At 30.5% G+C, this 16,187-nt stretch overlaps 1 protein-coding gene across 1 annotated transcript; it reads left to right on the top strand.

The window, feature by feature from the left end:
• The first annotated feature begins 962 nt into the window (after window positions 1–962).
• On the top strand, window positions 963–7,070 carry LOC124357570 (endocuticle structural glycoprotein SgAbd-3-like). The gene is made up of 3 exons (XM_046809486.1): window positions 963–1,049; window positions 3,443–3,633; window positions 6,520–7,070. The coding sequence occupies exons 1-3, from the start codon at window positions 1,038–1,040 to the stop codon at window positions 6,788–6,790; spliced, it is 474 nt and encodes a 157-aa protein (XP_046665442.1). The 5' UTR covers window positions 963–1,037; the 3' UTR covers window positions 6,791–7,070.
• The last annotated feature ends 9,117 nt before the right edge of the window (window positions 7,071–16,187 follow it).

Here is a 16,187-nt window from a genome sequence, read left to right as displayed (position 1 = left end):
CAAATTATTCAGTAATGTGATCCGGTTATATTTTTGTTGTTGTATGAAATATTGTTAATGCAGTGAAGGCTCTTACTACCAAATGTGTCGGAATTACATAAATTTAATGATTTCCCTGTCGGTTTTAAATGATGGGATGTTTCTAAAGCTACCAACTGCAAAATACTCTAAAAAAATAGCCTTAATACAAAGGAAAATGTACGTAAATGCACTTTAACTGCAAAACTTAACTTTCTCCTGCACTAAATTACGTATAAATCCACTCTAGTATCAATATATTCTCCGTAATTATTCATTTTGTCTCATTCTGTGTCTTACTAAGATATAAGTTCGGTGTTATAAAATGGGAGGACTGCAATTTGGTCTTGATGGAGTATGTTCTATGTTGTTATTTATAACATGTAACAATCTATTTTTTATATTTTGCAATATATATAACAACTATTAAATTTAAAATTCATATTGATTAATTTACTCGTATATACTAAAGACAAAATTCCTTGGATGTTATCAAATGTAAAAGACATATCGTTGGGAACTATTTTACGTTTTAATTTGTATAGTTTCAATAACTTTTAACATTTTTGTTCAATCTGAATATCTGAGCACCACCTTATGAATAATTCACCGACAACTGATATTATATATTAACCATGCATTATTCCTCAGTAAAACTTGACATCGGAGCATACCGTACCTAATAGTGAATAAACGTTCCAATAATAAACCATTTTGAATCACTTCGGAGTTTCGTGGTCACGTAATTTATAATTTAATTATACAGTATCCAGAGACTCACGTGAAATACGAAAAGGAGCCTCGGGTGGTAAATCAAGATTAAAACCTCTGTCGAAATATTGCTATCAAAGCATGATGAGGTGCGACGCGACCTCTGGCGGTGGAGGGGGTAGCCTGGCCCGGGCTGAGAGCCCTAAAGTTTGAAAATATTGGCCCAAGAGGGGGGCAGACAACGCTCTTATAAATACAGTCATTTGTGTCCGCTAATCACTCGCATTGGGATTGTCTTGTCGGATATAATGAGTACCTTAGTAAGTACCTTATATTGTTTGTTAACTACTATGGTAACAATAAAATAATGCTAACTAATTAGGCAATAAACAGAAAATTATTTAAAACTTAGTAACTTTTAATTATTAATATTATGATTGTAACTCAATATGAACTCACATTCAATGAACGTCCTTGCTTTTATGCAATGCCTAATCATAACAATCATAGAATTGTTTAAAAATTAACTGATTTGTTGTTATTTAATTGAACTGAAAATAAAAGAAAAATAATTAATATTGATTGAAATTATAAAATGTAAATATGTGTAAAAATTGTGTTATAGGTAATACAAATCTCAGACAAAGATTTTAAGACTTTGTCCTATTAGTTTAGTATCGCTGTAAAATTTAGTTAAAGCAATTCTTTTAAATACTTTACTTGGCATAATGAATATTTTATATAAGGAGAAGCATTTGGCAAAAAGAGTTTTCCATATAATACGAAATGTCCTGTAGAGTCACCAAAACCAGAAGAATTATACAAATATAATTATCGCCAATATTTTGATCTTGTTTTGGAACTACCGAATTTTTAAATCTGATTGGCTTTTTTATTCAAACAAAATATATTTTTGGTGTTCCGAGAATGGTGTTATCGTTTCTAGATTTAAAGACTTCCCTTTACAGTATTATCATAAAAAGTGTGTACTTAATCTTAAATCTATCTTTTCTGTCACTATTTTCTGCGTATGTTCTAAGGAGTAAAAGTACAATTATTATACATGTTACCTAAATATGTTTTGTATAAATTGTGATTGATTATCCAAATAAAATATAAAACTTATTATTAAATGAATTTGTATTTATAGATGAGTATATAGATTCCAAATAAATATCATTCATAAACATAAAATGTAAACTCAATAGGCATTCAAGTAAAAAACATATTAAGAAATCTTTATTGTTACTGTTGTAATTTAGCTCATTCATGGTCATATTTGATTCATTTTGAAATAGGGTTAACATACTCGTATGTTTATAATAACTTCAAGTTATGTATCTTTCTTCCTTCATTTACAAAAAATAGAAAGCTCCTAACTGAAGTTGAAAACGTTACCCATATATTTAACTTTTATATGATTATCATGTATGTAAATAAAAATTGTTGTTTGCTTGCTACATCAAGGAGTTTTTGGTTTAATATTTATAAAGTCAATGATAGTAAAAACAATTTTTGTTATTGGACATTTTCGTTTTTTCGTTACATAAAACGCTATGCTGAGTATTTATTAATAATCTTAACGTACTGACCTACATCAGTTCATGTAAAATACAAGACTGTCTAGTATGAGGTGTGATATAGCTATTATTTACCAAAGCAAATGTAAATCAACAACTTATTAACGTAAGACTAGCTTGCTCTAACTTCAAATAGTAAAGGCTTAGAAACAGTCTTGCTCAAGACCCAAAATTAATAGACTGCTTGGCCTATGTTTGGACAGCGACCTTCGCTGACGTATATTTGTCTACGTGACCGACAAGCCCATCGGTAAAAGTGTGTTCGGAACATGTAGGTAGGCGGATAGACTACTCCCAGATTTAGCAGTTGCCAAGATAACTCTGACGTGACACAGCATAAAGAAATATACGAATGTGCATTGTTTTATTTTCTTTCATACTATGTTCTTTGTGTAGCATATAATTGTATTGTTATTTTCATAAACAGCATTCTATGTTCTTGGCAATAATACTCATCACAAAACGATTTCAATGTTTTAATAGTCCAAATATATATATATATATATATATAAAAACAAAATTAGATAGATAATCAATTAAATGCACACATTTCTAACGTTTTATAACTTTTATATCATTAAGATTGAGGATATAAAAAGCTATAAATTGTTTACAATAGGTATACATAGAAAAGACTTATTCTTTTATCCATTACATTTATATCAGTAATTACGGGTTTAAATGTCGACACTTTTTACATCCATATGTATTGTATACAGGCTTGCATGATATATTATTCTTTTTGTTAGTGTACTTACGAGTACTTGCATATCATGTTCACGAAACCACAAGTTGACTCAAGATATGATCTATTAAAAGCATGAACTTGGTTGACAGATACGATAATATAAATAAATTGAACATTATATAATTGTACTATACAACTAATGGAAACATTATTATGCCAATAATTATTTATTCATACTCGTCTTAATGGAGACCTTTCGATTTTTAAAAGATTTCAATAAAACCAATTGAAGATCAATAATTGGATTATGATAATAAACTAATATGGCACACACTGTCAATATTAACGATACATCAAACAACCATTTCTAAAGTGTATTACTTTGCTGTAGTTGAGGTATAGGATATGAACCAGGCCTGTATTTATGTTGTGAAAATATTCCCAGACTATTTTGTTGGCGGTGGTCGGCTGCTCTCTGGCCGCACCTCAGTTTGGTGGCCGTCCCCAGGCTGCCGCTCCTCAGTATAGCCGCCCCCAGTCTGCCGCACCTGTCCAACAGGGTTCTGCAGCCCCTAAGCAAATCCTCATACTCAAACAGGCACAAGAACTGAATTACGATGGAAATTTCAACTATGGGTAAGTTTATATAGTAGCCATGATTATTGAGTTAGAAAAATCTACTCATAGGTGAATCACTTTCACTAGTAGGTACCGGCTTTGTTTCCAAGCTATAGAAGTCAATTTAACTAAATCTGTATCACCAGAGGAGTTACTTATGGCTAGTTTAAACCAGTCACTATAACTTATATTTAGTACAGGAAAGATGTCGCATAAATCTGCGCACCCCAATGGATGTCCAGCAGTGGCAACCACTAACCGCGTATGTCAAGATATTGGGGCAAAAAGGACTGAGGAATTACTTTTCTTTCTCCGCTTGGACTGGAGGAGGCTGGAGCAGATCTAGCCTCCAATTCCAGGTGGAATGACAGATATACCCGATAACCTTCATCATATAATCTCGACAGAAGGTGGGCCCTACCCCCAAACGATCATTTTTCTCAATATCCTGCCACCGTGGAAGTAGCGCAAAGATCATTTTAGGATTAAGTGTAATTACGGATTTCTTCATCTTATATAAAAAAAAAAAAAAAAAAAAAAAAAAAAAAAAAACATAAAAACTAAAGCCTATTTTAATGTATAAGAGGACTTTACGACTTACTCGGCGCTATAACGTTCGTTAGACAGATAGCTTCTGGTTTCTTTGGAGATTTATTATTTATGACTGTTAAAATATGACTGAATACAGAACGACTGAACTCTTTAATTTTGAACGTAAAACAATCTTAAATTGTCAATATTGTATGGAAATAACTTTAAAACATACATTGCCTAGTAGTTAAAGGTTCCATAATATCCATATAATAATATATAATTTGACATTAAAGCCTGTGGAGCAAGGAACACACTAATAAGTTGGTTGGTATAACAATATGAATAAGTGGTGAATGTAGAAGTAAAACATTGTAACTCATAGTGTTTGTCGGAAATAATGAACTGTTATATTTGTTATAAGGAAGAATATACATTTAATATTAATGGTTATTTAGATTTATACACATAAATGACTAGTTTTTGTAAAGATAATTTAGAATACCCTACTGTAGGCGTGTACGTGTTTACGCAATGCCGCTGATGTGTTTTTACATATTAAAACCAACAAAGTGTTTCATTTCGGTCCGCCTTATCAGAAATTTAGATTATTCAAAATAGGCTTCGCCGCATCAAATTGTGGTAGTTGCGCTCTTAGTGTATTATAAATAGATAATTAAATTAAGGTTTTAATAAACTATAAAAAAATCTTGATTTTTTTAAAGTATTTCAATTTTTTTAAAGTTCAATAGTAATAATGATATAAGGAGAAATTTAGTATTACTACTCATCATATCTAAGCAATCTAAATACGGTAACACGATAAGGCCAAAGTTAATGTGCTGGGGCAATATATTCACTGGAAGTATTGTTGATAACGCAATTTTGCGTCTAGGTCTAGTGTTATGACCGAAAGTATATTATATGTTACACTAATATACAAGGTATTTTGATAATAGGTTCTAGTTTAACTGTAGTGAGATATCTACGTTTTAGTTTAATTTCATGTCTTTTTGAGCTTATAACACAATAATATATTTGGCCATCATCATGTGGTCAGGAGATTAAATATTAGGCCTCCTACCTATCCACATGAGAGTTATCACTGTAGTATTTCACAAAGTAATTACTGTTAGCGTGTAAATCATCAACTCATTCTTACTCAAACAAGTACCAGTGTAAATCCATGGAACGTATATTAGTCAGACTAACCATGATTGAATAAGTGAGAAATGCCTGCCTCGGGCCTCCACCTGTTCACTGTTGCAAGCAGGTGCGGACAACTCAGGGTGTGATGTTCACACAGATGGTCACCTTATGCGGTGAATAGTTAACCCGTGACCCGGCCTGTTGACCCATCTATGCCATAGATCCTTAGATGATTGTTGCAAACAACTCGTAAATTCCAACCTGACCTTCCTAGATGATTTTGGTCAGACGTTATTGTGTGCCAACAAAATTGGTGTTTATGATCATAAAGTTGCGGAAACTCATTTTATCTTCACTCATTTATCTCAAACGATTGCGATTTATATATTAATATTGCTTCATAATTTGGGTCTGTTTGTCTTCCTCTATCGATTAATCCAAAATAATTTAATCGGGAAGGATTGCGTAAAATGCGCTGCTTTTCATATAGTATTTTAGTATTTTAAATCTTTTAAAAAGAGATACCTCTACACCAGTAACATTAAACATAATTCAATAACTGTCTCTATGAAATTTCCGGAAATATTAAATACCTTAATAATATTATTTAAAATTATTTAAATTTGCCTAGTAATATGTATTGAGCATATCCGTTAAGTAAAATAAAATTGCAATAAATTAAAAGATTTATATTCGTAAATTTAATAAGTTTGGGTAACAATAGCTTTAAGACATTTGTGACCAGCAAACAATAGGGTTGGGATCAATACAACTTGTAAAATACATAAACCATGTCGGGTTTGGTGGAAATAAGATAAAGCCTACTGCGGTGAGTGAGTTCACTACCCTATACAACATGTAATACATCATCATTTTTATAATATTGTATATACAACATAAAAATTAAAATAATATTAATTCTGCATGTTGAGACCATAATTAACCAAAAATGAAAATATTCCTAAAATAAAAATTTATCAATAAATGAACCCTTCACTTAGTCGGAAATAGGTATATTTATGACTTCTACATTTCACATTTTAGATTAAATAAGCTTTTGTGTTAATGATATTTAAATTTTCGATAAAAATGAACATTAATATGAAAGTTTTCCTTTAACTAGGACTCCTTCCCACTATTTATCGGTTATAATACATCTATGATCATTCTCAACGCCCCATAAATGTTTCCTTTTTCATTTACAACATGTTTTGATTTTTTCAGTTTCGAGACAGAGAACGGGATCGCCTCCCAGGCCAACGGATACCTGAAGGACGTTGGAACAGATAACGAAGCACTGGTTATCACTGGATCCTATTCCTACCTAGGGGAGGATGGTAATCCTGTAGTCTTCACGTACACCGCCGACGAGAATGGTTACCAGCCGCAGAGCGATCTTATTCCAACCCCTCCACCGGTACCTGTGGCCATCCAGAAAGCTCTTGATTACCTCCGATCGCTTCCACCCTCCGAGGAGGATCGAAAAAGGCAATGAAAACTGGCAAAGAAGATTTAGTGTTCAAATTTACATTTCATCTTAATAAAATAATTGCTTTTGTTTTATCGCGAATCCAAATATTTTTCATGATACAATAACGTAAATGAAAATGAGAAGATCTGTTAAAAGAATATTTATCGATCAGGTTTTGCTATCAATTATATGCAATATATTTAAACCTAACTGATAGTCCGCAGATTCCATTCTGCAAATATTTCCTAGTGTACAGTGTAAAAAATACTAATAAAAATAATAAAACCTTATCAAAAATCACAAACTAACTTCTTAATTAACTGTTCCATACTCTTATTCATCATACAGTATATGTAATGTAATACAAGAGCAATTGCATTGTAAATATTTAACTTGCAATTTAGCAGTAAATTTTTACCGGCTTAGTTTAATAGCTAATATTTTCAAATTGGAAGCGTAACCTCTTTTAGTAAATGTGTTCAATATTGAAATGGATTTGAGCACATTTATTCCCGGTTTGCTGTTGACTCCAAGGGGTCGCCGCAACCAAATGGTTTTCAAACTTTATACTGCCACTGAGTAAATACTTGAGCACTCTCACTCTTGAAATTGTTTTCACTATCTAAGGGTGTTGAAGCGAGTGAATTACTCTTAAAAGTCTGTAGTATTCCTGAATATTAATGCAAATTTTAAATCTCTATGACCTGGACTATTGTTGCTTCCATCTTTGAGACTAAATAACCTGAATCAATGAAAGACTCAAACTTCTGAATGCCTTACATATGTTGATATATTACGTTGGACTCTCTTACAAGACAGAATATCCTTACAAGATGCCTGGATTCTAGTTGCTTACATATTTTGAAGTCGTCTACGACTAACTGGCATTGTCCTATGAGGTTTATTGGCCTTTTGTCAATCCATATACTCGAAACCCTGTGATTTTAACATGTCTAACCTCTGAATATTCTTCTGTAAACTCCAAAAGTCTTATTCTGAAGCATATCTTCAGCTAACATTTCTTCCCAAAAATCTACATCGAACACCCTAGTACAGTAAAATTCTTGCATTTAGGAAAAATAAATTTGGTCTGGAACCTCCATGTCCAGAATGGTCCATGATCCCATAGCGTATAAATGCACAACGTGGTTTTTATATCAATAGATTAATGTTTCCTGAGATAGCATCGTTTGTTAGCTGCACTAATGTTGGTGCAGGTTGTGATGGGATGTTATTTAAATATTTAAAAATTTGGAATGATAATGTTCTCTCAAATTAAATTTTCAAAGGTGACACTCTCAATTCAGAGTCAGTTAATATACGGACTCTTAAAGTGGTGAGTCCCTTCATCTAGTTGTCTTACGAAGATTTTCCCGCTTCACCTAATATGTATAACAATAATTGTATGTAGATTTCAAATACATTGGTTGATTTAGTTATATATACTTAATTGGATGATAAGATTTTGGAAATATGCCTTCGTTATACGTTAAAATGTAAAGCACTTCTTTTCAAGGATTAAAATCTAACCTCTTCTTCGATGTAACATTACATTTCATAAACAAAGTATTCTTCAATCAAACTATTCAATTTAGTTGCCTTTAAATTTTTAAGAAATCCTGTGCTCAGAATTTCACAACATGATTCAAAATTATTAAACAGTTTCAATTGACATAAGTTTTCCTTAGTTTTTATGTCTCAAGAATTTTAAAAGTATGAAAGTATGAAAAGAAAGAATCTGAGGTGGAAGATATATTTGTTTATGTATTGTTCCTTAAATTTAATAGAAGTGAAAGTTTTTAACTATTAATATCGGTGCTACATTATGAAGCCAGTTGATTGCATGAAAAGTGCATTGACCATAGGTATTCCTAGCTCATAATAATCTTAAAATGAGTATGATCACCTCTTATCTCTCAAAATTTTAAATTAAATTGATTGAAAGTCCGGACATCCTATGTGTGATAAAACGTACATATATATTTTGAAACACAGACATATTTCTGGCCATATTTGAAAAGGACACATTTCTGCGAAAACATTATTTTCCTGCGGCTACATCCACTTTTCTATCGAAAACTCAAACAAATAGTAATCGGTATAAATTTGTTTCTAATAAGGTATTTTACTAGCAGTAAAGGTAGTCGTGGCTTTAAAGTATATTTATTTTTGAAGGCGATTAAGGTTTGCATGTATTAAAGTTTGGTGAGAAATACTGTATTCAACGGCTGTATTCTACGGTTCGGTCTGAAGTGTGTTCGACTGAATGTGCGTTGTTTAAACTTGCATAGCTTTTGAATAAATATGAGGAGTTAATGATGATTCGCACAAGCACGAAGGTTGTATGGAAAGTATATGAAACAAACGAGCGAGTAGTAGTCGAATGACGTGTATATATGAGAGAATGGAACTTTTACTATGTTATTTATTATGGTGTTATATGCAATACAGGATCAGTTGTTTTATTTAATCAACACTAATGAGGTATGCCGTAACGGTACTTTATAGTTTTGAAACTCAGATAGTTCTTTTGTCCAGTTAAATCAACTGTTCACCATCACGAAATAGTGAGTATCCTGGCGTAATACATTGAGATAGATACGTCCGGTAGATATCTCTGTATAATGTGATATCTCTCCTTTAGTCAGAGTTGTGTTGAAGTTGAAAATGATAATATGAACATAAAGGTCCATAGAAGAAGATATTAGCTTTCAGAATAATGCTAAGAATGAGGATATGAATATGGTTCTAAGACATTTGTTCTTGAGAATAACGTTATTTCGTTTTGAATGTAGGAGTGTATAGTTACTGAAGATTACTTTATTTTGAAGCTCACTCTGCTTCAAAATAAAGAGAAGGAATTTACTTTTTAAAATTTTAAAAAGACACCCGAGTAACGAAAAATTAAATAAATATTACTTAAGATTTAGGAATGATTTGCAAAAGGAAATTAGAAAAGTAAAAAACGAATATTATTTTAATAAATTTGATAAATGTAAGGGTAATTCTAGAGCTACTTGGATAATTGTTAATGAAGTGACTGGACAAAAGAAAGAAAATAATAGGATAGTGTGTTTAGAGGTGGGCGATAGGATTGAACAAGACTGTAGAATAGTGGCAAACGAATTTAATTCATATTTTCTCAATATAGTAGACAATCTCGATTTAGGCAATACTCCGCCTATTGGGTTCTCTTCGCTGATATTGAAAGACTATTTTCCGGTAACCAACCAACTGAGTTCAATATTTATCTATCCCGTCTTACCACAGAATGTTGAAAGTGTAATAAAATCTCTAAAAAATAATACAGCTCCAGGAATGGATGGAATTAGTTCTTTTTTTATTAAAACAGGTTTTTGTAATATATTACAAATTCTAACTTATTTAATTAATTTAAGTTTTCAGACTGGGGTTTTTCCTGAGCGTCTGAAAACTGCAGTAGTCATACCCATATACAAAACAGGCTCGAATAAAAAATGCAGTAACTTCAGGCCTATATCTTTGCTTTCATGTTTTTCTAAAGTATACGAAAAGATTATGAAGCAAAGATTGGTTAAGTTTTTAGAAAAACAACAATTTCTTTAGCATGAATCAATTTGGTTTTTCAGGGAAGGGATGAATACTGAAAGTGCTGTGTCAAATTTTTATAACTGATATCTATAATGGAATCAATGAAAACAAATGTGTCAGTGGGTTGTTTTTAGATATAAGAAAGGCTTTCGACACTGTTGATCATGGTATTCTGTTAGACAAATTGTATAAAAGTGGAATAAGGGGTGTTAGTCTTAAATGGTTTAGGAGTTATTTACTAGAAAGAAAAACAGTGTGTTAAAATAAATTCGTACATCAGTGAAATGGGTTATAATAAAGCAAGGGGTTCCTCAGGGCTCTGTTCTGGGAGCAACCCTTTTCATAATTTATATAAATGATCTATGTAATGCCAGATTTCAAGGAAAAGTTACATCATTTGCCGATGACACTGCCTTTGCTATGTTGGTAGAAGTTGGGATCTGGTTCAATCGTCAATGCAAAACGATCTTAAGGCAATTCAATGGTGGTTTACCAATAATAATATGCTATTAAGTGCAGAGAAAACCAAGTACGTAAATTTTAATGTAAAGAAGAACATTATTTTTTGATATTAATCTGGAATATAAGTGTGCTAAACTGTCTTATTTACCAGGGAGTTTGTGGGACGGGTAAATGTGCTGTTGTGGAAAGAGCGGAATACATTAAGTATTTAGGAATTAATCTTGACGAAAGAATAAACTGGAAAATTATATCAATAAATTAAAAAACAATTTAAACAATATTTTGAGATACTTTTATTTTTTTACGAGAAATGTGTAATGAAAACATTGTTACGAATGTTATATTTTGCTTTGGTCCAAAGTAGATTAGAATATGGAATAGTTTTTTGGGGAGGGACATATTTTTCAAACATTAAGCCATTATACATTCTGCAAAAACATTTCATAAGATTAATATCCTTTAAAAATAGAACTGAGTTTTCACGTCCTCTTTTTTGAACATTTAAAAATACTTCCATTACAGTACTTGTTTGTCTACAATGTAATGAAACTTTTCTATAAAAAGAATGGTAGCATGCCTCGAGATAATAATACATACAAGCATAGACTTAGGAATAGGAATGCATTTTTTGTCCCAAAACCTTGTACAACCTTTTTTACGAAATCCTATATTTTCGTTGCCCCTAGGATTTATAATAAATTACCGGAGAGTATTAAAACTTCTAAAAATGTAAATATATATTCGTAAAAAGACTTAAAAATTGGCTATTTAGTATAAAAGAGATTAAAACACTGCTAGAGATTCCTGGATGAGTAAATTAAAGTTGTAGTAGCAAAAATTGCAAGCAGGGTATTGTTATTTAATTGTTCGATTTCTTATATTTCAATATTCGTAGTAGCTGTATTAATATTATTTTATTGTTATATGTATATATGTATGTATGTGTGTATGTATGTTTATATGGATATGTGTGTGTGAATGTATATTTTACAAGGAGTTATTTTATTTTACATTATATGGCACAATTTAAACCATATTAAATAGATGCGTGTTTTGTTTTGATTGTTTATGAGTGAGAAGTTGAATTTTTATGTTTTTGTAATTCTGAAGCTGGATAAACCATTTGTAAAAAAATACATTGATGGAACCTCCAAACAGGGCTTAGCCTTGGAGGCCCTATTATTTCCTCATATATATTAATATCATATTTTTATTTTGTTTTAAAAACTATAAATTAAACTGGCGTTTAATTGAATTTAAGTTTATTTTTAAGTAGGACTTATGTAGCCTAAAAAAACCTGGCAACAAGACATTTGAGTTTTAGTTTTGAATTTTTCTATGTAAAAAATGAATAACTTGTAAATGTTTATTTTATTTTGAGGAAATAAATATATTTCTATTCTATTCTATTCTATTCTATTAGATAATTCTAGTAGAAGAACTCACTTTTACTTCCTCCAATTCTGACCAGTCCCTTGATGGCCTCTCTTCCGTCAACGGTCGTTGTCCTGCTCCTGATAGACAGTATCCTGATACGGGCAGAACAAATTACTAACAGAAAGTCTCATATTGCTATTTTTACGTCAAATAAAGAGTAATCCCCATTAAGGAGCTTAAGTTTAAAGGAATTCAAAAATATGATTGATGCTTAATTACAAAAATATGCTGACAAAGAAATTTTTAGTGGTGAACTATTACCTCGTGATGAACTACCCTAGAGTATGCACTTTTCTATGAGGGGGACGTCCGTACTCCTCCTTTTTAAGTAAACTCCTTAAAATACCACAGAGTGCACAGATAGGATTTTTGACGGAGACTTTTAGTGATAATAGACTTAAGTGGTTTAGATGCTGTAAGGAATTAAACAAGCTTATTTTATAATGCAGATAAAAATTTCCTTCCTTTTAGTATCTTCATGAGAGCTAATAAGATTGGGTATTTTAAGTTTATGGGTGGTTTGTAGCTGAACTATAATATTTGCAAGTAATTACGAGAATTTATACTGCAAAAATATTAAATAATGACATATTGGAGTATAATAAGGTATACAATAATAATCGTTTTAACACTTTGTATACGTTTTATTGTACAATAAGATATATAAAAAGTGTTATTATTATTATTGTATATTTATATAAAAAACATTTCGAGGCTACATTTCTAATACAATAAGGTATAATAAAGTGTGTTCAAAACCTTGAACAGTCCCTTCCCTTATTTTATATAAACATTGTACACTATGCTAAAATATAGTATTGAAAATAATATCCGCAATACTAGGATCTTTAATTAATTATCAGATGACCAAAGAGCAGTAAATGTTATTCAAGGAATAATATAATGTTTTATGAAGGAAAATTATTATACACCCCTCTTAAATCCTAATAATTTATATATTTTAAAGGTTTTTCCAGGAAAACATAGAATTGAGTAAAATAACTATTGATCTACATGTGAAGAAATTGTTACAAATAATTCCTATCTCACATAAGTTAGTTTTAATTAGTAACTAATTAAGTTAGTTGTAATAACAAGTTAGTTAGTTTATTGTTTTTTTTCGTTTCTTTAAACAATAAAGTATATTAGTAGATGTTAAAGAAACTGTACATTTTTATCACATCCCTCGTTAGGTTTTTAATTCTATATTTATAAATATTATACGAGTAAGATTTTGGAATATTGCTATTTATTTACAATATGTGCAATCTAATATTTTGATAGCAAGATAGCTTCCCTGGGTATACGAATTTCTCATTAAACCAAGTTGGGTATAATTATTCTATTTATAGACTGCAAATTTTAAAATACAATAAAATATGTACAGATTACGTTATTGATTAAAAATCTGCCTGTAATAAATTGTCTACAATACCAGCAATACTGAAGGGGACTACTAATTGCATTAAGAAATAAACGGGGGGTTACAGCAGTTCCCAAACTGAGGTCAGTATGAAGATATCAAGCTAAATTAAATAATATTTTTATAAACTTAGAAATATCTTCTAGTAAAATATTGCTTTACCAACATTACCATTACCATTAAATTAAAATAGCAATAACCAGAGGTTTTGTATTCCAATGCTTTTATAAATGAACTTATTTACAATGTCCACACCACAGTAAAACTTAAATTTGTTTTCTTATCATTTCCTTTGTTTGATTTTTATTTTATTAAAATCAAATAAAAAATACAAATATAATAGCTAAGTTATGTTAATTATTTTTAAATTGCTTACAGAATGTTTCTATTTTCATTATGTTATAATCAGTTTTATCATTAGATTTGACTATATAATACCAAGCGTGCTCATGCGTTATCTTATTTCTTCTATGTAATGAGGAGTATAACTCTATAATTGTGCTATCCTCGGGTAGCTTTTGTTGATATGGCTCTAATGCCTGCAATGAGCTGTCTGCAATAAACAGTTCATACATGAAAAGTTATATATTTAGCACGAATTACAGGCGCTTTAAAGCTTTAATTAACTTTAGGTGATTAATATTTATGTTATATAAATAATTTTTTTGTATTTAGAATATAAAATAAAGAAACATATTATTAAATAAATATTTGATATGTTTACGGAGTTTTTTAATCAGTTAAGAGGAAATAACAGATTTTATTTCATAAAATGTAGCTATTAGAGTTTGTTAAATATATTAATATTTTATTTAAAAACAATTTTAACGATGTGATTAACCGTCATGCATAATATAGATGATTTTTTAAAGTAAACTTTAAATTTTAGTATTTCAATAATTTTTTTGAGAATACATATTAGTTTTTGATATAAAAAAACTAGCTTTGATTGTTCCAGTGATGGTGCTTAAATCGGTACAACATCAAAGTACACGGCTTCAGTTTACATTAAATTGTTTATTCAGTATATAAAGTCTTCATGACTACAAAAGCAAGTGTGTGTGTGTGTGTGTGTGTGTGTGTGTGTGTGTGTGTGTGTGTGTGTGTGTGTGTGTGTGTGTGTGTGTGTGTGTTTGAATGTTAAGGTTACTAGACATTAATCCTATACTTACAATTTTGGAACAAGAAAAAAAATACATTTGAGTGGTAAATTAAGATAAATTGTATTCTCTTATGGTAAATTTCCATGCTTTCTTACACTAAATCAATCCTCATTAGGTCTAAACGCATTAATTATCAATTCAATATTACAAAAAACAAAAATAATGTTCATTTACAATTTCACTAAGGCGAGAGTTTAGTGATTCTTACTCAAAAAAGTCCAAGAACATTTTTATTTTAAATATTTCAGCCTGAAAGTGTACTTTGTAGGCTGTAAACTCACGAGTTAAGGTACAAACCAAGGAATATGTAAATTTTCAGGAGATTGTAATATTGAGATGTACATAGAAGCCTATATTAAATCTTATATTTAATATATTTAATTCACTGCCTATATCTATAGTTTCCCCTATGGTTGTAAATAGTTAACACAAATTGGACCATCACCTAGGAATCAACACAATACATTTTTTATGCTTCTTTAAGATACCTTTAATATTAATGATCCCAGAATAGTGTTGGTAAAATTTATTATTACCGTAGGGTTAAACCTCTTGGCTCCTCATATGATAAGTATCACTCAAGTGTTAACACATACGCCGTAGATTATTTAAGCTATATTTGGGCAGGGTCTACCCAATAGAAATACTTGGAACAATAGTTTGATTCAATACCTCCATTCACGGCTCCCCCCGTATGTTCAAATGTGATTGAGATCTTACAATTATATTTCAATGACCCCTTACCAATACATCATGTTTTGCTCATTTAGCTGCAGGGACAAGTTTCAGAGTATAATATTAATTAAAACGGCTTTTATTTTTAGGCTTTGACTCTTAATATTGGTGGAATCAGACTGCATAATAAACATGATTTTTTTATTTTTTAGAACAAGTTTTTCTTTAGTAAAAAAATTAATTTTTATTTATATAAACGTAATGTTTTTATTTAGGCGAAGGATACAATAATTATTAGTTTTATATTAAATCCACTCATGTTTAAGTTTTATGTAATTTATTTTAGAATTGGATTCGATGCCAATTTTATAGAAAACAAAAACTGTCAGTACACCTAGAGGTCAGGAAGCAGTTATAATGTGAAAGGTCATGTGATGCAACAATGTATGCCAACGGTAGCTCGGCGGTGCGCAGAGGGTCCTAGGATGGGCAATGGCTAGAAGTGTCAGTAGCCTGGGCTACTAGAATGTCTTTGCTATTTTGACTTAATTGTAGAATATTATATTACCAAAATAAGGATGTAACATTATCTGAAGAATCGGGTTTTTATTTCTTTATTCAATAGTTCCTAATTTTAAACTGGTGTAATCATAAACATATTATACGTATTAACAATCATTAACCATGATGA

Source organism: Homalodisca vitripennis, chromosome 3 (genome assembly GCF_021130785.1).
Source record: "Homalodisca vitripennis isolate AUS2020 chromosome 3, UT_GWSS_2.1, whole genome shotgun sequence".
In the NCBI taxonomy this organism is placed as follows: Eukaryota; Metazoa; Arthropoda; class Insecta; order Hemiptera; family Cicadellidae; genus Homalodisca; species Homalodisca vitripennis.
Note: the sequence above shows the minus strand (reverse complement) of the source record. Positions and strands in the feature narration are given on the sequence as shown.

Coding starts and splice junctions, on each gene's coding strand:
- LOC124357570 (XM_046809486.1), top strand. Junction 3,634..6,519: donor GATGGAAATTTCAACTATGG/GTAAGTTTATAT, acceptor TGATTTTTTCAG/TTTCGAGACAGAGAACGGGA.